This window comes from Ochotona curzoniae, unplaced genomic scaffold, assembly GCF_017591425.1.
Source record: "Ochotona curzoniae isolate NIBS_2020 unplaced genomic scaffold, NIBS_Ocur_1.0 scaffold_1037, whole genome shotgun sequence".
Taxonomy (NCBI): Eukaryota; Metazoa; Chordata; class Mammalia; order Lagomorpha; family Ochotonidae; genus Ochotona; species Ochotona curzoniae.
In genome coordinates, this window is record NW_024467083.1 from 4,368,055 (window position 1) to 4,391,231 (window position 23,177).

At 44.4% G+C, this 23,177-nt stretch overlaps 1 protein-coding gene across 1 annotated transcript in view; it reads left to right on the forward strand.

Annotated features, from left to right (window-relative positions):
* Positions 1-1,467: 1,467 nt before the first annotated feature.
* The window catches only part of EPHX4 (epoxide hydrolase 4), a 41,531-nt gene continuing 19,821 nt past the window's right edge, over positions 1,468-23,177 (forward strand). Inside the window, exons 1-3 of the mRNA XM_040998881.1 lie at positions 1,468-1,794; positions 4,374-4,459; positions 20,373-20,530. Coding sequence (XP_040854815.1) covers positions 1,564-1,794; positions 4,374-4,459; positions 20,373-20,530 — 475 coding nt within the window. The 5' untranslated portion in view covers positions 1,468-1,563. The remainder of the gene's footprint in view (positions 1,795-4,373; positions 4,460-20,372; positions 20,531-23,177) is intronic.

Here is a 23,177-nt window from a genome sequence, read left to right on the forward strand (position 1 = left end):
TGTGGTGTATGTGTGTGTTGTAATGAGTAAAGAATTTGAACAAAAACTTTGTAAAGAAGACTATATTCAAGTGACACAGGTGCGTAGAAGTCATACTAATATAGGCCTGGCACAGTGGTCTAGAGACAATAGTCCTGCCTTGCATGCGTCGCGATCCCATATGGTCTCCTGTTCGAATCCAGCTCCCTGCTTGTGGCCTGGGAAAGCAGTAGAGTTTGGTCCAAAGACCTGGGACCCTGCACCTGTGTGGAAGACCGGATCAGCTCAGCTCTGGCTGTTGCAGCAGACGGATGATCTTCCTCTGTCTCTCCTCTCTGTATATCTGATTTTCCAACAAAAATAGATACATCTTTTAAAAAGTCATACTAACATGTAGGTGCATATTAGACATTACAGAAATGTAAACAATTATCTCAGATACCACCTAACGTATCTTAAAATAATGGTTAAATTAACAAGGTTTTTTTTTACAATCCATGCTTTCAATTTAAAATTGTACAGTGACTTGGGAAAGCAGTTTGACTGTTTCTCCCACAACTAAATGCTCTTAGCACCTGACCCAGCACTCCCGCCTCTGAATATTTAACCAGCGAAAACATACGTGCACACAAACACACACAGATTTTATGAGAATGTTTAGAAATTAGCATTGAAAAGATTACAATGCCACAGTGTGGTGTAATCAAAAATACCTTGTACTAAGAGGTGTGAGAAATAAAAGGTTACTTGCATAGTTCCTTTTGTACGAATGCTATCTCTTACGTATTTACTTATCCATCCATCTTCTACGTAATTTGAAAGGCTGAGAGAGCCAGCGACGCAAGCAAGCTTCCGCAGACTGTTGAACTTCTCCAGTGAGATCTCAAGAGCCAAAGCCAGTGGCAGGAACTCAATTGGGGTCTCCCAAGTACTTAATGTTTTTGCGTACACACACATTCACACCCTATCAGAACAGAAAACAAACTGCGGGTTGTCACCAGCTTGTCTTTAGAATCAGTGTGATCGACTTGCCACCTCGTAGAATACCAATATCTTCCCAGGGGACAGTGCCCAAGTAGTGATGACCAGTACGTAGCTGGCAAACAGGTCACCGCCTTCTCCACGCGCCCCACCCTTCCTCCACCCCGTAAAACGCCTTCACGAAATCGCCCCCAATAGCCAGGAGATGGAAGATTTGAACGCTATAGTGCCGCTTCCCTGGGCCGGTCTGGCAGTCTTCTCCCTTAGTTTTCCAGCCATTTTTTTAAAAACGGGATGTCTCCCCTCACCCTTCTCCAGGGAGGAAGGGTCACGGCCTGCACCCGGGCCTTGTCCCGGGCCGCCCCCAGGCCGGGGTGAGGCGACGGGGATCCCGTCCGGCGGCGCTCGGGAGCGGGGGCGGCAGCCCGGGGCGCGCCGCGGACGAGCTGGAGGCCCCGGCGTGACTGGGGACGCAGCCCCGGCGCCGTCGCCAGGGCCGGGGGAGGCGCGCGCCGAGCCGGCGACGGCGGGCGGGCCCTGACGCGCCGCGGCGCGCGCTCTCTCCGGCTGCCGAGCAAGGGCCGCGGGCCCCGCCGCCGCCCGATGGCGGGGCTGCGGGACTGCCTGCCCCGCCTGATGGTCGCGATCCGGTCCCTGCTCTTCTGGTCCCTGGTCTACTGCTACTGCGGGCTCTGCGCCGCCGTCCACCTGCTCAAACTTTTGTGGAGCATCGGCACGGGACCTGCGCAGACCTTCCGGCGGGTCGCCCGTGAGCACCCTCCCGCGTGTTTGAACGACCCCTCTTTGGGAACCCACTGCTACGTGCGGATCAAGGTGAAGGCCGGTGCGGGCCTGGCGGGGACGGGAGGGAACGTGACGGCCGTGAGAGTGGAGGGCGCCGGGCTGCCGGTTTCGTGGCGTCCGGCTCGGCATCTCTGGGTGAACCCGGCTCCGGGGCGTGCTGTGGGCACCGGGAAGACGCCAAAACGGGAGGCTTGAGGGGCGAGGTGTGGCGGCAGAGAGGTAATGTGTGAGGCAGAGAGGGAGAGGGAGCGATGGAGCAAGAGCGCTGACCAGGTGTCTTGGCTGTTTTCTGCATGTGGAGTTTCTCTAGCAGTGTCCCCTTATGTGGCTGTCCGTCCCTCCAAACCTCTGCCACAACAGCCGCGCGTAATTCCGCTCTCGCTTCCCCTGTCAAGGGGCCATGCGCCTGTCACCTCTTTGCCCTCTGGAGCGCCAAGCAGCTGTGGGGAATTGTCCCTGGTGGCGCCCTGCTATCTCAGGAGGCAGTCCTCGCGCAAATGTTAGACAAGAGGACAGCGGATTGAGTCTTTGGAAACCAGGTGTTTATTCTGCCCACAGCCGCCCTGGGCAGTGTGTGAAACAATAAATGGTGCGTATTTGTGGGAAGGGGAGCAGATGGGTGAAGTTGGGGACCAAAGGAATGGCATACAGCGTAAATGTCACCTGTGCCTGCGGGTTTTAAATTGTCCATGCCCACCCCAGCCCTTCTGCACAGCCCACGGATATTCTATTTCCTGAGGCTCCAGGTGGTGAAAGAGTCACCATCATACACTCCACGGGCTGACTCAGAAGCACTTCATATTGGCCAGGGGCGGGGGGTGTTACCACGTCCTGAATTCCTCTTCGGAATTGTACTGCCCAGCGACTGGAGTTCAGAGGGGCTCTGATTGAGCCTGGAGTTAACATGAGAACTGCACGAGCTAGTATTTGAAAATATAAAAAAGCAAGTTAGCACAGTGAACGGCACACAAGTCAGTGCAATGAAGCATCTGCTCATTAAACCCATGCAAGTGGTCACAGCATTTTGAGCCTTCAAGATTCACCACCCAAAAGAAAAGTTACTCAACTTCCAGAAAGACATTCTGCAGTTGGGTTTGTTAACTCTATGCCTCTAAAGTGGAGAAAGTAGTACAACAAGCCTCCCAGGAGCAGGTGTCTGGCCTGGAACCATGCCTGCATCCCACACATTGTACCAGTGTTCAGTTTTCCTGGCTCCAGCTTCCCACCAGTGTAGTTCCTGGGAGACAGTGACAATGGCTCAACTCGTTGGGATTCCTGCCGTTCTTGTGGGGGAGCTCAATTCTGTTCCTAGCTCCTGGCTTTGGCCTTAGCCATTGTGAATAGCTGGAAGGTCTTTTGGTGTGCCTGACTGTGTTTCTTAAATTAGAAGAAGAATCTTCTGGAATTGCTGCTAGCCCCTTTCCCGTGCCTCTATGGGCCTGAAGAGCTTCCCTAGAGACACAGAACCCAGGGGTGGGAAGAACCTTATCCTGGGGGTCTTGTCCCCAGCCAGCTGCCCGTCATCCTGGAGACCCATGTGCACATCTTTGGAGCTGACCAACTAGCTCTGGAACATGGTGCAGTCAATCAGGTGACCTCTAAGATTGGTTGTTTGGTTGTCTAAGGACGGTCTGTGCTCAGCTTTTATTCATGGTTTTGCTGTTGGCTTGCTTTCTCTCTCCCTTTCTCTCTGTCTCTCCCTCCCTCCATTCCTTCCTGTTTTTTCTTCCTTCCTTCCTTCCCTCCTTCCCTCCCTCCCTCCGTCTCTCTTTTCTTTCCTTCCTTCCTTCCTTCCTTCCTTCCTTCCCTCCCTCCCCCCCCTCTCTTTTCTTTCCTTCCTTCCTTCCTCTTGCTCTCTCTCCCTTTCTCGTTTCTTTCTTTTTTTCTTCCTTTACTCTCACTCTCTCTTCCTCTCTCTCTCTTTCCTTCCTTCCTTTCCCCCCCATCTCTGCTGTTTCTGCACTTTGTTTCCGTCTGCTCAGAGCATGCTCATTCGTTATTTTTCGTCTTCCGTGGGCTGTCTTGGTCTCCCTGCCGAGTAGAGGGACATCTCGAGCACTCAAGGCCTTCTGCTGTTGAAAATGTACACTAACATGACGTGAGGAGCAGGCGCGAGGGGAACAGTGCATGCAACACTCAAAAAATAATAACGTGGGAAGGAGAGACCTAAAAATAAGGGAAGGAGGTGTGATTTATGTAACTGATGGCGCAGCTTTTGACGGGGCAAGCTGAGAAAAGTACATGACTGGGAGGTAAATTTGGCAGGATTATAAATCCATAGTCATTTGCATGTACTGCAGAATTTGAATGGGATGAAAAGTGACACATCAGTGAGATGGAAGTTACAAGTGGTGACATTGCTTTGGAAGCTTGTAATGCATGAACTGACCAAAAGAAGGAGGGGTGGGTCAATGATGGGAATGTTGGCAATGACTTTCTAATAATGTGGATAAATTATTCATTTTTGTCTTTTTGAAAATTAATGACATTTATTTCTCAGCATTGAAAATAACACAGATGAGTATTTTAAACTGTAGTAAATGTACTAAATATGCTATGGTGACAATCAGCGTAAAACATCACTAAAACTTCGTATCTTCCATTTTCAGGATTCAGGATTGCGATTTCACTATGTAGCTGCTGGAGAAAGAGGCAAGCCCCTGATGCTGCTGCTTCATGGATTTCCAGAATTCTGGTAAGCTTCCAACAAGCTTTATCCTTGCATTCAAAGGTGTTGGCCTATTGTCTTAGTGCTTCTGTAACAGAATGTCACAGAACAGCCTGAGAAGAACAGAAATCACTTTGCTCATGGTTCTGGGCACTGGGAAGTTTGAGATCAAGGCAACGGCACCTGCAGAGAGCTTCTTGTTTCTAACGTGGCAGAAGGTAGAAGGGCAAAGAGGTTGAAGGGGCCTGGAGTTGATAGGGGAGTGAGCAGCTCATATGTCCTGTCACTTCTTAAAAATCTCAGCTATTAATACGGTTACAATAACATTGAGGGCCCGGCAGCATGGCCTAGCAGCTAAAGTCCTTGCCTTGAACGCACCGGGATCCCATGTGGGCGCTGGTTCTAATCCGGTAGCTCCACTTCCCATCCAGCTCTCTGCTTGTGGCCTGGGGAAGCAGTCTAGGACAGCCCAAAGCCTTGGGACCCTGCACTCACGTGGGAGACCTGTAAGTGGTTCCTGGATCCCGGCTTTGGATCGGCATAACACCGGCCGTTGCGCTCGCTTGGGGAATGAATCATCGGACGGAAGATCTTCCTTTCTATCTCTCCTCTTCTCTGTATATCTGACTTTGTAACAAAATAAAAATAAATCTTAAAAAAAAAAATAACATTGAAATTCCCACTTCAGCTTTGGAGGAGACAAATGTTCAGACCATAACAGTTACCACAGTGTCACTTTATTACAGTGACGTGACAGGCCGTGCTGTCTCCCCCAAATGTCCCTTCATCTCAGCAGTGGTTTTCCTCAGGCTAGGGAAACTACATGCTGCCATCCTAAATTTGTACATCTTTGAGGATGAAAAGAGGTATCTTGGAGTGTCTCAGATTTATGAAATAGTTACAAAATCGTTTTGGAGTTTTTTTTTTCTGCAATACCCACTGTGGACAGAATGTGACAGTGACTGGGGAAAGGAGATTTTACATAAATCAAAGGCTTGGACTGTTTGGTACCAGGACACATTCGGTGAGGCTTGGAGTGGGAAAGCAGAAAAAGTAGCTTCCTCGAAGCTGAAAAGTGAACTATTTCCTAAGCACATAAAAGAATGCATGAGGAGTTAAAGACCTACATGTTTCACATTACAGAATAAAAATCTAAAGACAAAAATGCACAGTTGTTACTTTTTAAAAATTCATTTATTTTTATGGGAAAGGCAGATTTACAGAGAGGAGAGACAGAAAGATCTGTCTGCTGGTTCATTCTCCATGTGGCCACAATGGCTGGAACTGGGCAGATCCAAAGCCAAGAGCCAGGAGTTTCTTCTGGGTCTCCCATGCAGGTGCCCAGTCCAAGGCTTTTTAAAAAACAATTTATTATTATTATTATTATATTTTTGACAATCTTTACATAGTTAATTAGGGTAAAAAGGTTCAAAGGCTATAGGAAAGTGGGTAAATCTATTATTTCCATATTGTTTCCTTCATGTATCTGGGGTTAAGGGGGATATTGAGGGAGAAGCCCCACCCAGTCTCCCACCCACCCCAGGTCCCTGATGTGGGGCATGCTCCGAGGCTCTTACTCAAGTGGTTTTGATAGTTCACCAGTTATGAATTAATGCCAATCTCACCACTCCAAGCACGATGAGGTCGTTGAAGCATCCCCTGATTGATATAGTCCTTCCTAGAGTCTCTGTTTGCCCAGTTTTTCACTGCCAATATATGGCTAGGTGGTTGATTGACTTGTTCTGTCCTCTGTCTTTTCATGGTTAGGGTTCTGAGTTTGGCAGTTCAACTGGGGAGATCTCCAAAGAAACTTTGAAGTGTTCCCAGACCAGATTCTTGTATGTACTAGCAAGTACAGGGCCCAGCACAGTCCATCGCCCTAATCAGCTGGTGGTTGCAATTGCTGGGTTGGTTCTGTTTCCAGCCCTGTCTTCCACTGAAACCAATCAATGGATGTTGCAGTCCAGCCTGGTTCTGCCCAGCACATACTTGGCCCTCACATAAACCAGTATGAGCTGCAGTCTAGTTGGAGTGACCCACAATAACCCCCACCAGGCCTGCTCCCTACCCTGGTTTGCCAGTATGTGCAGCAGAATAGTCCAGTCTGTCCCACATCCCAGTCAGCTCTCATACATGTCAATGGGCATTGAAGCCTAGTTCCATCTAACCAGCTCAACTATCCAGCCCTCACGGATGTTGTTGGATGCCTCTCTGTCTTGTCATCCCAGCCCTTGTCATGGTTTTCGTGCCCTCCAGTCGGAGTGGTAACCCGAAAGAAAGGACCCCACTATTTCCCTACTAGGCCATTCCTACTCCTTGGGAATGCACTCTCCAGGTGGTTCTGTGGTTTAACTTGACAGAATTAGCCCCCAGTGCCAGCCTCTGCCATCTGATGCTGTGGCTAAGCCCAACCAACCATCACCCACTCTAATTTTGTTTGCACCAGTAGGAACAATCAGACCAGGCTGCCTTTTCCCTGATCTAGTCCACATGAGGCGCACAGGTGTTGTAGCCCTGCCTAGTCTGGTCTGCCCCCATCCCAGCTCACGCTCTCCTGTGGGAGTAGCTGTCCAGCAGGGGAACCTCCCCCCATGTTCCCCTGCCGGCTCTGCCCTCTCCCTTTCTGGTTCTCATGCTTGCTGGTTGGGCACTGCGGTCCCTTCCGGTACAGGTAACCTCACCTTGGCATTCCATATTGTGCACTGATTTTTGTGATGACCGAACCCGGCTCAACCCTCACTCTGTTCTGGTGCTTGGATTTGCCAGTGGGTGATGTGAACTGGTTCAGCCTGGTCTGCCCCTGACCCATGCCAAATATATGCCAGTGGGAAACTTTCCATGGCCTGTTCTGGGCTGTTTCCTATCATGCTTCTTGTGCTTACCTGAGGGGTCTGTGTCCTGCCAGAGGAGTTGCCCAGGCTCCTCCATCAGAACCTCTCCCAGTGCCAGATTTCGTGCACACCAGGGGTCCATGAACCAGCCCTATTCAGTTCACATCCTGTCATAGCAGGAACAGTGGCCTTTCCTGACTGACCTTCAACCCAAACTGGTCCTTGCTGTTGGATGTTTCAGCCCAGCCATGGTTTGTCCATACCCACATATGGCTCACACATGGCTCAGTCGGGGTTTGCCTAGTCCATCCCACATCTACCCTGGTCCTCCAGGACACCAGACAGTGTTGGAGTCTGGCTCGGCTTGGTGCTTCCAGTCCTAATCCACATTTGTGCCAAGGGAGACTACAACTGTATCCTGATCAGACACAGCTCCCATTCCAGCCCATGCACCCCTTGGTGGGAACCTCAACCCAGCTAGGGTATCCCCTTAGCTCCCCAACCGGGCCTGTTCCCAGCCATATATCACTTGCATGCCAGTGGTTGCTCTGACTCAGCTTGGCTCAGCCCTTCACCTGTCCTAATCTCTGCCTTAGACACTGTGGCTTAGCGTTCCTGGCTCACGCAGACCAGTAGGTACTAGAGCCTAGCTCGGCATGACCTGTACTCCATCCTGGTTTCTAGTTTTGCTTGTGGGCTAAGGTTTGCTCAGTCCTGCCCAGCCCACCCCGGTCCATTACCAATTGACACATTTGCCAGCTGTTGGAGCTACTTTGCCCAGCTTGTCCAACCCCCAGGTCTGGACCACATTTTCACCAGTGGGAGCTATGACCTGCCAGGGGAGTTTCCCAAGTTCCTCCACTTGATCCACTCCCAGACCCAGTTCTCATACATGCCATTGGGTTTTAGGCCAGTGCCCAGCATAGTCTGGCCTTCCGATTGGGCTTGTATGAGCTGGTGTATGTTGCAGCCTGGCCCACCCCACACCCTGCTTAAGGTGCACACTCAGTGCCGCTGCCTTGACTAGTCCAGTCTGTTGTGGGTTCCTTTACCCATGAGTGATGGCAGGCTCCTTGGTCACACCTAGCTTAATCCATCACCACCTTAACTTTTTTTTTTTTATTGTTAATAACATTGTATTATGTGATACAGTTTTATAGGTGCTTAGATTTCCCCTGCTCCTCCCACAACCCTTCCCCCATGGTGGATTCCTCCACCTTGCTGCATAACCACAGTTCAAGTTCAGTTGAGATTCCTTCATTGCAAACAGATACCCAGCATAGAATCCAGCATCTTTTTTTCCAGATAACTTTAGTGGCTTCTTGGGGAGACCTTCTCTGGTCTGAAGGCAGAGCTAACAGAGTAAAATCCCAGTCAGTTAAAAGCCCCAACAAAACATCAGCAACAATATACAATGTTATGGAATTAATTGACATAGTATTGAGTAAACAATATGTTAAAAATAATGCAAGTTCAATTTTTCAAAACACATGTGTTGAGACAGTATCAATGACAGGTTCAAAAAGAGAAAAGAAAAAAAACAGGTTAAATCAAGGCAAACATGTGGTATCTAACTTTTTGGGATTTGCTCGTTTCCCTTAGCATTATAGTTTCCAGTTGGGCCCATTTAGCCACAAAGAACTGCATTTTGTTTTTTTTTTAATAGCTGAGTAGTATTCCATGGAGTAGATGAACCAAAGGTTTCTTATCCATTCTTCTGCTGATGGGCATTTCGGTTGCTTCCATGTTTTTGCAATTACTGATTGTGCTGCTATGAACATAGGGGTGCGTGTTGGTTTGTCGTGAAACAGGTGTTTTGGATATATTCCTAGGAGTGCTATTGCTGGATCATATGGTATGCAGATTTTGAGTTGTTTGAGTGTTCTCCACACTGATTTCCATAGAGGCTGTACCAGCCTGCAGCCCCACCAGCAGTGGAGTAGGGTTTCCTTTTCCCCACATCCTCACCAACAATTGTCGTTGGTCACCACCTTAACTCTTAAGCTAACCAGTGGAGCTAGAATTTCCACAGGGTTTGGTCCACACGTCCCCCACAGAATCTACCCCCTGGAAATGGTTCTCTCGTTTGCTAGTTGATGTCATGTACCTGCCTAATGTGACCTGTTTCCTGATCCATCATCATGTCAGGTAATAGAATATGATCCTGCTGGACAAGCCCTGAGCCTTAGTTTTTGCATGGACTGGTGTTCAATGGTCAGCGTTGTTCAGTGATTACAAGTTCTACACAGGATTTGAAGGAGTTTGGTGTATCAGTCTTATCCACAAAGATCATCTGGTCACTCTCTCAACCTACCAGGTCTTATTTCCCTCACTTGCCTTCAAAGGAAAAGTTACTCTGTCATTGGGAATCTTTAGGATTGATTCACATCCCAGAAGCACAATGGGTTCAACGTGGAGGTAAGCAGCAATTCAAAGAACTAAAACCCCAGAGCTCGCTGCCAGGAGGCCAGCAGGCAGAGCCTGGTGCCAAATGGCATGCTGGCCGCCTGGGGAGAACTCACCGCATGTATGCAGTGGCTGGCATCAGGGATCTGAGCATGGAAACACCCCGGCCTGACACCCACCAGCAGCCAGCAGGAGTCCCAAGGCTTTGAGCCATCCTCTGTTACTTTTCCAGGCCACAAGCAGGGAACTGGATGGAAAGTGGAGCAGCTGGGACATGAACCAGTCCATATGGTATCCTGGAGTTTGCAAGATGAGGATTTAGTCACTGAGTGATTACACTGGGCCCAAAAAAAATAAATAAATCTTATTAAAAAAAAAAAGAAAGAAAAAGAAAAGAAAAAGGATGCCTTTGAGATAGTAAGAGGCTGGTCTTGTGACAAAGTGAGTTAAATTTCCACCTGCAATGCCAGCAACATCTATGGGCACCGGTTCATGTCCCAGGTATTCCATTTTCAATTTGGTTATCTGCTAATTGGGAAAAACAGCAAAAGATGGCCCACGTGTTTGGGCCCCTGTACTCACTTGGGAAGCTCAGATGAAGCTCTTGGCTTCTAGCTGGTTCAGTTCTGGCCATTGCAGCCATCTGAGAAGTAGTTCAGCAGATGGAAGAACTGTGTTTTCCCAGACAGTGAGAAAGAAAGAGAGATTCCATCCACTAGTTTACCCTTCAACTGCCTCTGACAGCCAGTGATAGGCCAAGATCAAAGTCAGAAGCAAGGGAATTCAATCCAAGTCTCCATTATGGGTGATAGGAGCCCAGCTATTTGAACCATTACTGTTGCTTCCCTGGTTTTAGATCAGTAGGCAGCTGGAGTTGACAAAGCCAAGACTTGAACTTGGGACTCCAATAAGGGTTGTGGACATCCAACCAACCATCTTCACTGTTAAGCAAAACACCCACCCCAGAAAACTATTGTTTTCCAGCACTGAGCTATGATTTTAAGATGGCTCATGATTTAAGTGGATGAAATCAAGAAATGGATGAAGTAAACATCCCTTGAGTTGACCAAAAGGTAGAACCAGGAGCTTCGTCTGGGTCTGCAGCTGGGTTTAGGGCCCCAAGAACATGGCCATCCTCCTCTGCTTTCCAGCTGCACTGGCATTGGTAGGGAGCTAGAGTGCCAGTGGAGTAGCTAGTAGTTGAATCGGTGCCCAAATGGGATGCTGGCAATACAGATGACTTGTCAAAGCAATTTTTATTTACATTATAAATGTAAATGTTATTCCTCTGGCAATAAATTTTACCCAGATATATAAACTTATAAGTTTGCTTGTAGATCAGTAGGTCAGAAGTATTTGATATAGTGGAAACAAAATAATCAAAAATAGCAATGTGTGCGAGTTCTTTTTCAATAGAAAGCACCAAGCAAGTTTGACATTTTCCCTGTGTTTATCATTATTGCCTGAGAATAGATACTGAGAAATTGTGACATTGAATGTGTACTGTTAGATGTTACACAGAAATAATAAAATCTTGGGTCTTTTCTCCTAAACTATACAGGAAATGTTCATCAAATACACATCTATGACATCTTTAGCTATATTAGCCCCAAAAAAGGCTGTTTGTCAATGGGTGATTTTGTTTTCATCTCTCCCTCCTGCTCAATTTGCATTTCTTTTAAAAATATTTTGAGCTGACCCAGGCAATTTCTTTGAGTGACCTTGCTCACCAGCTGTATAGCATGCATGCGTCATCACTCACAGGCTAAGGCCGGCAAGGGCTCCTCCTGCACACCCAGCCAGAGGAGAGGATATTTTGCATCTGAAAGTGGTTCACCTGCTGAAAGTGGGAGTCTTCCATGTCAAGAATAATAACTAGGAAAGGTTTTATTTTTCTTCTTTTCAGAGTTTCCTCTGCCCTTCGCTGAAGCTGCCAGAGGAGGAGAAAAATGTGGATGAAAATAGTATTGTTTATTTATGTATAGTCTTTTAAAGGGTTATTGTTTTGCAGTAGATTTTATTCCTGAATCAAGGGAGGAGGATGTTTTGTTTTATTTATGTAAGTAGCATGCCCATCAGTTCGTTACTGGGGATTGCTCTTTTAGTAAAAATGTCTATTTATTTGAGAGTCAGAAGTGGTGGAGGGTGGAGAGATAAAGAGAGAGCTCGAGAGAGCAAGAGAAATAGAGCTACAGAGAGAAAGAGAGAGGCATAGAATGAATGAGCATTTCCATCTGCTCAAATGCCTGCAACCCCTGGGGCTGAGCCAGGCCAGAGCCAGGAACCCACAATTCCACCCAGGTTTGCTGTGTGAGTGCCTCAGGCCCCCTACTTGAATCATATCTGCTGTTCCCCTTGGGTGCCTATTACCAGGAAACTGGAATCCAATGGAGTAGTGACTCAATCCCAGGCACTCTGGTATGGAATACAAGTGTCTTGTGTGGCATCTTAACCATTAGTCTAAATGCCTGTGGAGTGATTTTTCTTTTTCTTTTTTTTCCCCCAACATTTATTTGTTTTTATTAGAAAGGCAGATTTACAGAAAGGAGGAGGGACAAGGAAAGAGCTTCTGTCTGCTGGTTCACTCACCAAGTGGCTGCAAAGGGTCAAAACTAAGCTGATCCAAAGCCAGGAGGCAGGAGCTTCTCCCAGGCCTCCCGCATGGGGTTGGGGTTCCAAGGTTTTGGGTCATCCTCCACTGCTTTCCCAAGCCACAAGCAGGGAGCTGGATGGGAAGTGGAGCAAACAGGGCCCAAACCAGTGCCTGTGTGAGATACCAGTGTGTGTAGGGTGAGGATTTAGCCGCTGAGTTGTCTCAATGGGCTGAGGATGATTTTTTTATTTCACCTATGGCTAAAGTACAAACCAGTTGCATTTAATTGTGAGTTCTGGGGTGAAGGCATTTAAAAAGTATTCTTTCCTAATTTATTACATGATTACAATTCAGTTTTCCTATTAGAATTGTTTAGGACATTATTTGGCTGTATTCCTTGTTAGCGACAGTAGATAATTTGTAGTTAAGGTAATTTAGGTTATTCACAAAATAATGAAATGTGAAGATATGTTTATATGATTCTTAATACAATTTTAAATGTAAAAGTTTGTGGGATAATGCACATTATTTTGAGTCAAATTTATACCTGAAGATCTCTAATTAAATGAATTCTAAATGAATACACTAATACATAACGTATTAGAACAATGCACAGTTTGATAAAAGGTGAAGATAATTCCCTCCAATAGACTTTGGGATTTTTAATTGTCTCAAAAACCACTGAGGAGATATCACCTCATCACTATCAAAAAGGCTATTATCTAAAAGACAGAAAGCAACAATGCTGAAAAGGATAGGGAGAAAGAACATTTTCACGCTGCTGCCGGAAACATATATCAGTGCAGGCACTGCGGGAAACAGTATGCAGATTTCTTTAAATAAAAGAAAGAAAAGAAAACAGGGCCTGACGCGATAGTGTAGTGGTTAGAGTCCTCGCCTTGGATGCACCGGGATCCCATATATGGTCACCGGTTCTAATCCCAGCAGCCCTGCTTCCCTTCCAGCTCCCTGCCTGTGGCCTGGGAAAGCAGTCGAGGACAGCCCAAAGCTTTGGGACCCTGCACCCGCGTGGGAGACCCGGAAGAGGCTCCTGGCTTCGGATCGGCATAGCATTGGCCGTTGCGCTAACTTGGGGAGTGAATCATCGGACGGAAGATCTTCCTCTCTGTCTTTCCTCTTTGTATATCTGCCTTTGCAATACAAATGAATAAATCTTAAAAAAAAAAAAAAAGAAAGAAAACAGCAATCCCACTACTGGTTATATATCCAAAGGACAGGAATACATTCTGTCAAAGAGATACTTGTTCCATCATGTTTATAGTTAACACTGTTCACAACAGCCAAAATATGAAATCGACCAAGGTGTCCTCCAGATGAATGAATAAAAAATGATGTGTATGTGTATTATACAGCTGTAAGAATAAATTTTTTTGTTTGCATTGAAGCAATTGAAACTGGAAAGCATCATGTTAAATGAAATAAGCCAGTGATAGAAAGACAAATACTGCACATTCTTCATTATATGTGGGGGCTAAAATTTAAAAAGGAAAAAAAAAGAAGAGGCAAAAAAAACTTTAAAAAAGACTGCATGCATCAGTTTTACTGCAAAGACCATGTTTTGTAAATGAATAAATAAATAAATGGGAGGAAGGAACGGAGAAAGGAGAGTTGGGCTTCACTTGCAAAGATTAAAAAAAATCAAGTCAAAACTTTAAAGCCAATGAAAAAATTATACAATCATACCCATATATGTTGAAAGATGAATGTCTTTAAAGAAACAAATTGGTTTACTTGTTTATTAAAATACAGAGACATTAATAACATTACTGTAGTCTACCCCAAAAAACTGTTTATTAATAATTTTAAACATGTCTTAGTTGACCTTGTTTTGCTAGATTTTTGCATCTCATGGATTCCTGGTAATGGATCAAAGATTCTTTACCCATTTATAACTCAATGTATGTGTCTGTCACCCTTCCTGATTATCTGTGTGTGCATGTGAGGAGGTTGAGCTTGTGCGCTATCTTATGCACACCACAGAACCCCTCTCATTAGGATTTATAATCTTACATCACTGTGTCCGCTTGCCTATTGTACTCTGAGAATATTCTCAGACCATGATCTTCTACTTGGTTTGCATCAGATAATTTAGCAGTGTTTCCATGAACAGATGCACACACAGATGCTTTTTTAAGTGCATATTTTGAGTTCCATAACATAATGAATCATTCTGGAAAAGTACATGTCTCTTCTTCATTCGCTCTTCAAATGGCTTTACTTGCTTAAAGAGGAAAACCTCATGGTCTGCACTGCATCCAAGTCACGGTTTCTTGGTCAAGTACAAAGGGAATGCATGGTGCAGCAAAGCTTGCAGGACTTGGTGGCAGCACCATGTGCATTGTAATTGGCCAATGCTGGTGCTTGTGGTTGTTAAATGGCTTTCTTTCTTTCTTTCTTTCTTTCTTTCTTTCTTTCTTTCTTTCTTTCTTTCTTTCTTTCTTTCTTTCTTTCTTTCTCTCTCTCTCTCTCTCTCTCTCTCTCTCTCTCTCTCTCTCTCTCTCTCTCTCTTCTCTATTCTATTCTTTTCTTTTTTCTTTCTTTCTTCAAAATCAGACTTAGGCTGGTCCAGGAGCCTGGAACTCCATCCAAGTCTTATACGTGGATAGCAGGACCCTAAATGCTTAGGTCATCTTCTGTTGTTTTCTTTGACATATTAATACATAGCCAGATAGCAAATGTAACAACCAAGATTCAAACCATGTTCATATGGGATGCTGGCATCACAATCAGTTGCTCAGACCCAGTCCAATATTGCTATCAACATTCTTGCTTGTACTTGTGGTCCAGAAACTCCACAGAAGACCTTTCTCTTGAACAGCTAAAGTATATCTACCATGGCTGTTCCATTAGACTCTTTCAGTGGTAATCCTGTGTGTGTGGGTTTTTTTTCACTTTTTTATTATTATTATAATTTTTTGATACAGTCCCATAGGCAGTTGGATTTCCCTTAACCTCCCCAAGTTACCCCCCTCCTCACACACACACACTGAGTTTCCCTATATTATTGCTATAGTACAATTCTCCATAAACAGTCATATGTCCATCACTGCAGGCATGGACAACAGCAAAAAGTAGAGCATCCTATTGTCAAGATATAGGTAACAATTTTATTGGGAGTCCATCTTTGATCTGGAAGTAGACATGCATACTGTATTGTATCCTCATATTTGGATATGATAGTCTCCATTACACAGTTACTATACATCCCCTTAAATGAAAAGCCACAAAACAAAATCAACAACAGGAAGAAAAGAAATTTAAAATGCCATGAAGTTAAATAACATGCTCCTATTGTGTCTCTGAAGAAATGAAAAAAAAACTTCTTGAAGAAAATGATGCTACAATATGATCTATGAGTCAGTGATGAGTTTAATGAAGAAGAAAGTGTTTTGAAGAGATGAAACTAAATTAAAAAAAAAATCAAAATTCATGAGGTATAGTTTCCACTGTTGTTTGTTGGTGAGATAAGTCTCCTGTAGGCAACAAATAAATGTGTTTTGTTATTTTAATCCAGCCTGCTAATCTGTGACATTTGATTGATGAGTTTAAGCCGTTTACATTCAGGGTTAATAAAAATAGGTGGTAATTTGGTTCTGTCATTTCAGCAATGGGTTGTTCATTGATTTAGTCTTCTGTTGTCATTTTACTGGGATGTTTGCATTTGCTTTTGGCTTTGGTGGGTGCTATTCCTCTTCTCATCAAGAGAACATCTTGAAGTATCCTTTGTAGGGCAGGTTAGGAAGAGGCATTTTCTTTTAACTTGCCTTTATTCTGGAAGAATTTTATTTCATCTTCAAAACAAAGGAAAACTGCTGGATATGTTATCCTGGGCCTATAATTTTTTGCTTTTAGGATCTGGAATATGTCACTCCATTCTCTTCTGACCTGCAGTTTCCTGTGAGAGGTCTCCTGGGAGCTTAATTGGCATTCCTTTATAAGTCATTTGATTTTTTTTTTCACGTGCACATTTCAGGATCTTTTCCTTATGTTCGATTGAAGAGAGCTTGATTATCATGTGTCCTGGTGAAGATTGCTTTTGGTCAACCCTGTTGGGAGTTCTGTGCCCCTCCTGAATCTTGTTTCCCAATTCTTTCTTTAGAGTAGGGAAATTTTCCTTGATTATTTCATTAAATACATCTGCAAACTCAGCTTCTCTTTCTGCACCTTCTGCGACTCCCATAACTCTTATATTTGGCCTTTCAATAGTGTCTTTCAGTTCTTGAATACTTTTTTGAGTCTGACTCAGCTCTGCTTCCAGCTTTCTGTTTGTTTCCAACTGGTGACAGGAAATATCTTCCAACTCTGAGATTCTTTCTTCTGCTTCTTTTATTCTATTTTGGAGACTACACTGTACTTTTAAGTTGCTCCACTGTATTCTTAATTTCTGATATATCAGTTTTCATTTGATTCATTTCCAGTGTGACATCTTCCTTAAATTTCTTGAACTCCAGTATTACGTGTTTCTCATTGTTGATAAGAAACTTTATAACAAGTGTTTTGAATTCTGTATCCCCCATTTACTTGATGTTTTCCTTAGTTAACTCTGAAGTTGGCACAGGGTTTTGCTCCTTTGCAGGGCAGTCTTCAGTAATATTCTTTGTGCCTCTGTCTCTTTTGCTCTTGGTCATTGTACTTCTGCTTATCAGATTCTTCTTCTTCTTCTTTTTTTTTTAAAAAAAAAATTTATTTTTTTATTTTCTTTATTGGAAAGTCAGATATACAGAGAAGAGGAGAGATAGAGAGGAAGATCTTCCATCTGATGATTCACTCCCCAAGTGAGCACAACGGCCGATGCTATGCCGATCCGAAGCCAGGAGCTTCTTCCTGGGTCTCCCACGCGGGTGCAGGGTCCCAAAGCTTTGGGCCGTCCTCGACTGCTTTCCTGGGCCACAGGCAGGGAGCTGGATGGGAAGCAGGGCTGCTGGGATTAGAACCGGTGCCCATATGGGATCCCGGGCGTGCAAGGCGAGGACCTTAACCACTGTGCCACCGCGCTGGGCCCCAGATTCTTCTTCTTGGGGTAGACTTCTAAGCTGTGTCACCACAGGTCTACAGGTCGATTTTACTTATTGTAGTTGGTACACGGCTCTTTGTTTATAATCACTTGTGCTTTTCACTCTAGTGAATTTCAGGCCACTCTTGTGGTAGGGTTTCACTAGACGCCCTCTATTCCATGCCTCATGGTTCACTACTCTCCACCTTCTGTGATACCGTGCTGAGGCTGCACTATTGCCTATACATCCTTTCCCCCACTTCCTGTTAGAGCAAGTCCCAGGATTAAGAAGACAACAGGTGTCCTATATAGCTAGGTTGTTGGTTGTGCTGATCTTGCTGGAACCTGCTGGCTGTTAGGTCTGAGGGCCACACAGACCTATTTTGACTCGTGCGATGCCAAAGTTGGTATTATTTCCTGTGGGACCAGTGCAATGCACTGAACTCAGTGAGTTCTCTCCCAGCTCAGCACATGCTCAGCTCTCTGTTGTCCCTGCAGTCTTAAAGCCTTTGCCACACTGTACAAAATAGTGCCTGATGTACCACTACTAGAGTTCTTGATCTGCTGGCTGTCAGACCTGAGGGCTACCCAGGCCTGTCTTGGGTAGAACCTGTAGAATGCCATGTTGTTGCAGTTCACTGAGCCAGAAATGAGTTCACTTCCAGCTCAGTGCATGCACAGTCCTGCCCATAGCCCTTGCCTCCTTAAACAAAATGATACCTAATTCACTCTAGGAGGTGGTCTGGGCTGTGAAATCCACCCTGTTCCTGCACTGCCCATCTGGGATCTGCCACTCTTGTCTCTGCTCCTGGTCAAATCAAACATGAGCAGTTCTTCATCTGGGTTCACCTCCTGAGCTCCCAGTGAACATTCCTTCCCATGTTGTTATTGGTGGAGTTCTGGCTGCCAGTGTAGTTCAGATCACCGCTTGCTGAATACTGCTGGGGTATCAGTCACTGCAACATTGCACCACTGTGTCCACTGCTCCTGTGTCTGTCAGTCTCCAGGTACCCCTCTGCTGTTGCTCTGTCTTCTCCTATTTCCTGAAACATGCCCTCTCTGCTTCACACTGGCTAATGTTTGTTGTTTAAATGTGTCCTTACCCTATTCACAATCTTGATTCTCCAGTCTTACGATTTTTACCTCTTATTCCTAAATAAGCTCTCTGAGTACTAAAAACACTAAGTTCTATTTGGCAATGAAATAAAGAGTAAAGAGAGTCAAAAACTACTTTTAATAGAAATAAGTTTCCAAGTATTTTTTTTTTTTTTAGAATTGAATGGTTCTGCAGTACCTGAGTGCCTTACTTATGCCACCGAAGTCTTGGGCTGCATAGACAGGATGCCTTGGTAAAACTCTCAAGCTCATCTCTCTAACTTTTTTTTTAAACTATAATGTATTCATTCTGTCTAACAATTCAGGTTACAAAGTAACTCACTTTAATAATGTGGACTCCCTGATGACAACATATTTAAGAAAAGCTTAGAAAATTGACTTCTGAAATACATCTATATGAATTTTAGTACCTAATGCTTGTCATGTTACTAAATATGTGCCTTTTGTTACACCCTCCTAAACCTGGTTTAAAAAAAGAAGAAGAAGATAGGAATAGGCTCAGCACAATTGACTCATCCTCACCTTGCCAGTGCTAGAATCCCATAGGGTACCAGTTTGTTTCTTAACTGCTCCACTTCCCATCCAGCTTCCTGCTTGTGGCCTGGGAAAGCAGTAGGGGACGGCCCAAAGCCTTGGAACCCTGTACTCATGTGGGACACCTGGAAGAAGCTCCTGACTGTTCCCTACAGATCGGCTCAGCTTTAGCCATTGTGGTCACTTGGGGAATGAACTGGGGATAGAAGGTCTTTCTGTCTCTGTTTCTCTCTGTAGATCTGCGTTTCCAATATACAAATCTTTTTTTAAGAAAATGAAAGGACAAGACAGGGAGGCAATGTTGTGGCCTAGCAAAGTTAAGCCATCTCTTGCAACACCAGCATCCTATATTGGGATGCCAGTTTGAGTCCAGTCTGTCCTACTTCTGATCCAGCTCTTTGTTAATGGGCCTGGGAAACCAGCAGAGGTAGCTCAAGTGCTTGGGCCTCTGCCATCCACGTGAGAAACCAGGATGGAACTCCATATGCTTAATGCTAGCCTGGAGCAGCCCTGGCATTGCAAACATTTGGGGAATGAACCAGTGGACAGAAGATTCTCTCTCTTTCTCAGCCTTTCAAATTTAGTAATTGATGGTTAATTAATTAATAAAACATTCAAATAAAAAAAGGTAAGACAGAGGTGGGTATTTGGTTAAGTGGTTGAGACACCTGTATTCCATATCAAAGTCTTTGGGTTTGATACTGTCTTCAGCACCAGCTCCAGCTTCCTGCTGATGTAATGCTGGGAGGCAGTGGCGATGGTTCAGATCATGAGTTTCCATCACCTGTGTGGGAGACTTGGACTGTTTCCAGGCCGTGGCTTTTCCTCTAATTGTCACGTTCACCTGACAAATGAACCAGTGGATGATGACAGCCATCTGTTGATTCCTCTGCTTGTCAAATACATTTTAAATTTTTTTTAAGTTTTAAAAATGATTATTTGAAAGGCAGAGTGGCAGAAGTGACAGAGACCATCGTCCCTCCTCCAGGTCACTGGCCAGATTGACACAACAGCCAGGATAGGGCTAGGAGGAAGCCAGGAGCCCAGAAGTCCATCTAGACCTCGCCTGTGCGTGGCAGGAGCCCAACCACTGGACCCTAAGCCGCTGCCTCCTAGGCTGCGTTATGGAAAGCAGAGAGCCAGGATTCAAACCAAGCCTCTGATTGGGGAAGGTGGGCGTAGCAAGTGGTGGCCTAGCCCGGTGTACTTCAGTACCCATCCCCAATAGATAAGCTTTTTAAAAAGAATGTTTCCAACACAAAGAAATGATGCCTATTTCAAAAGGAACAATTTTAATAAAGAATGCCTTGCTTTCTTCTCAATTAGGTCTCTTTTACCTGCTGACAGGCGACTACCTAACATTTGTAAATAAGCTGTTGTAATTTCTGTATTGTTATTCTTCATTTTCATCATATGTTGTTTTCATTGTTTCTGTTTTTCCTGCAGGTATTCTTGGCGTCACCAGTTGAGGGAATTTAAAAGTGAATATCGAGTTGTGGCTTTGGACTTGCGAGGCTACGGAGAGACAGATGCTCCTAGCCATCAAGAGAGTTATAAATTAGACTGTCTCATTACTGACATAAAGGATATTTTAGATTCCTTAGGTAGGTTAGTGAGTTTTTTTTTTTAAACCACATTAATTCTTTTGAAGGGACTGATGTTCAGCAAGCTGAATGGATGGCTTTTATCAGAGAGAGACTGCATTTTTCATCTGGCGGAACTTTATCTGAATCCTGTCATCAGGACACAAGCTGAGTTATTTGTACAGCAGATTTAAAATAATGTGTCTGGAGTGACTCTTTAGCCAACCAGCCATGAACGACTTTGGCTTTTAAACATAGACCTAATATATGCCATTTGTTGATTTTCGGAATTACTGAACATTTGACTTTTGTATGCAGAAACTTCATTCCTTCAGACTCCATCCCAGAATATTCATTTTAAATTGTCCTCAGTTGCAGAAGCACTTGTGTCTTCTCTGTTGTATCCATCAGCTATTGTCACAATGATTCTGTGTAACAAACCGCCCCAAACTTGGTGACATACACTGCAACTGTTTATGAATCTATGCATGGATCTGTGGGTCACTTAGAGGCTCTTTCCCTCCGTGTCTTTGCCTCAAGTTTAGGTCTCTGCCTGGACTGGCCTCTCGGTTCCTGTGAATCAGAGGCCAAGCTAAAGGAGTATAGCTATGGAGGTGCCGGGAGCTCTTTTGCTGCTGGCTGAAGGGGTGAGAGCAGAGTGCCACTGCACAACCTGCTACTAGCAGCCCATTGCAAGTCTTATGGTATAGCCCAAAATTGGCCAACATGAGACCAAAGCAAAGCACATGGGGAAATCTTTACATCAGAGCAGTAGCAGAGTGTACTCACTCCATGACAGTAGTGGAAGGGGGAGTAAGTGTTTTATTAGCAATAATCTGATTTACAACCTGTTTGACTAGAATGCAACTGCTACCATCAGTGTATTAATGGGATAATATAGTGAAAAATACCATGAAATTAAAAGTCCTTGTCAAATAATCTAGTAAGAGCATAGATTAAGCCAATGTTTTTAGAAAGATTTATTTATTTATCTTAAAAATCATAGTCACAGAGAAATAAATGGAATGATATTTCATTCACTGATTCAATCAAAAAAATGGCTGCAGTGGGCACTGGGGGGTCAGGCCAAAGCCAGGAGCCAGGGGCTTCATCCAGGCCACCCAGGTAGGCAGCAGAGGCCCAAATACTTGGTCCGTCTTCCACCGCTTTTGCCAGGTTATTAGCAGGGAGATGGATCAGAAGTGGAGCAGCCAGGATGCAAACTAGTGCTAGTATGGGATGCCAACATCAGAGGCAGTGGATTTTTCTATTATTCCACAGTGCCAGCCCCCAGATCAGTACTTCTAAAGAAGAAAAAAAAAATGAATGGGTTTTGGAGGTGTCAGCATGCAGTTTTGACACTTAATGGTGTTTTAGTAAAACAGACTCAGACACTAAACTTTGAATAGCTAGCTGTGTTTCATTCAGAGCTTGTGATAAAGTAGTCCAACATGGCCTAAATTTATCAAAAACTTTTTCTAGAAAAGTAATAATATAAACAAGGTGTGTGTGTGTGTTTGTGTAATGGTGGTGGATAATATTTACTTAAAAAGTTATTTTTAAGTACTACAGAAATTCATTCTAAATAAATCTTACCCATACATACGAAGTAGATCCTGTGGAAATCTCTAGTAATTCTAATTCCTAATTGAAATTACCATGGTGAATACTTTAAATAAAGCTTGTATTCATCACTATACTATAATTAAGACTTTTCACTAATTCCGTTTGATGTCATAGTTCCAAGTTAGTGATTTTTTAAAAAAGATATACTTATTTACTTGAAAAACAGAATTATAGAGAAAGAGGAAGAGACAAAGAGATCTTCCATCTGCTGGTTTATTCCTTAAATGACTGCGAGCCCTGGCCGAACCTGGAGCTCCGTCTTGGTCTCCAACATGGGTGCAGGGACTCAAGTACTTGGTCCATTTTTCACTGCTTTCCTGGGTACACTAGCTGGGAGCTGGATCAGAAGTGGAACAGCCAACACTTAAATTGCTGTGCAAGTGGGTGCCAGCCTTGCACCTGCTGTGCCACAATGCCAGCCTCCACATTAGTGATGTTTTAGTGTGTTGAGCTTCAATATTATTGGGTAAAATTAGTGAGAAAAATACACTTCTTGGAGGTTTTCAAGGGACATTTATAACTTAGAATGGCAATTTGTCAGAAAATAATCTAAATGATCTTTCTGATGACCTAATTATATGCAGTCCTTGTCATGGTTTCTCAAACAGGGGTTGACACAGTGGCCTAGCAGGCTAATCTGCCAAGCCAGTTTCAGTTCGTGTCCCAGCTGCTCCACTTCCATCCAGCTCCCTGCTAACGTCCTGGAAAGTGGTGGAAGGTGACTCAGATCCTTGGATCCCACATGAGACACCTGGAAGGAGCTCCTGGCTACTTGCTTTGGACTAGTGCTGCTCTGGCCGTTGTGACCATTTGGAGAGTGATCCAGAGGATGGAAAATCTCACTCTGTATCTTCCTCTCTGTAACTCTGACTTTACAAGTAAAATAAGTAAATATATATATATATATATATATATATATATATTTTATTTTATTTTTTTTTTAAAGATTTATTTTTTATTATTTTTTCATTGGAAAGGCGGATATACAGAGAGGAGAGACAGAGAGGAAGATCCTCCATCCGATGACTCACTCCCCAAGTGA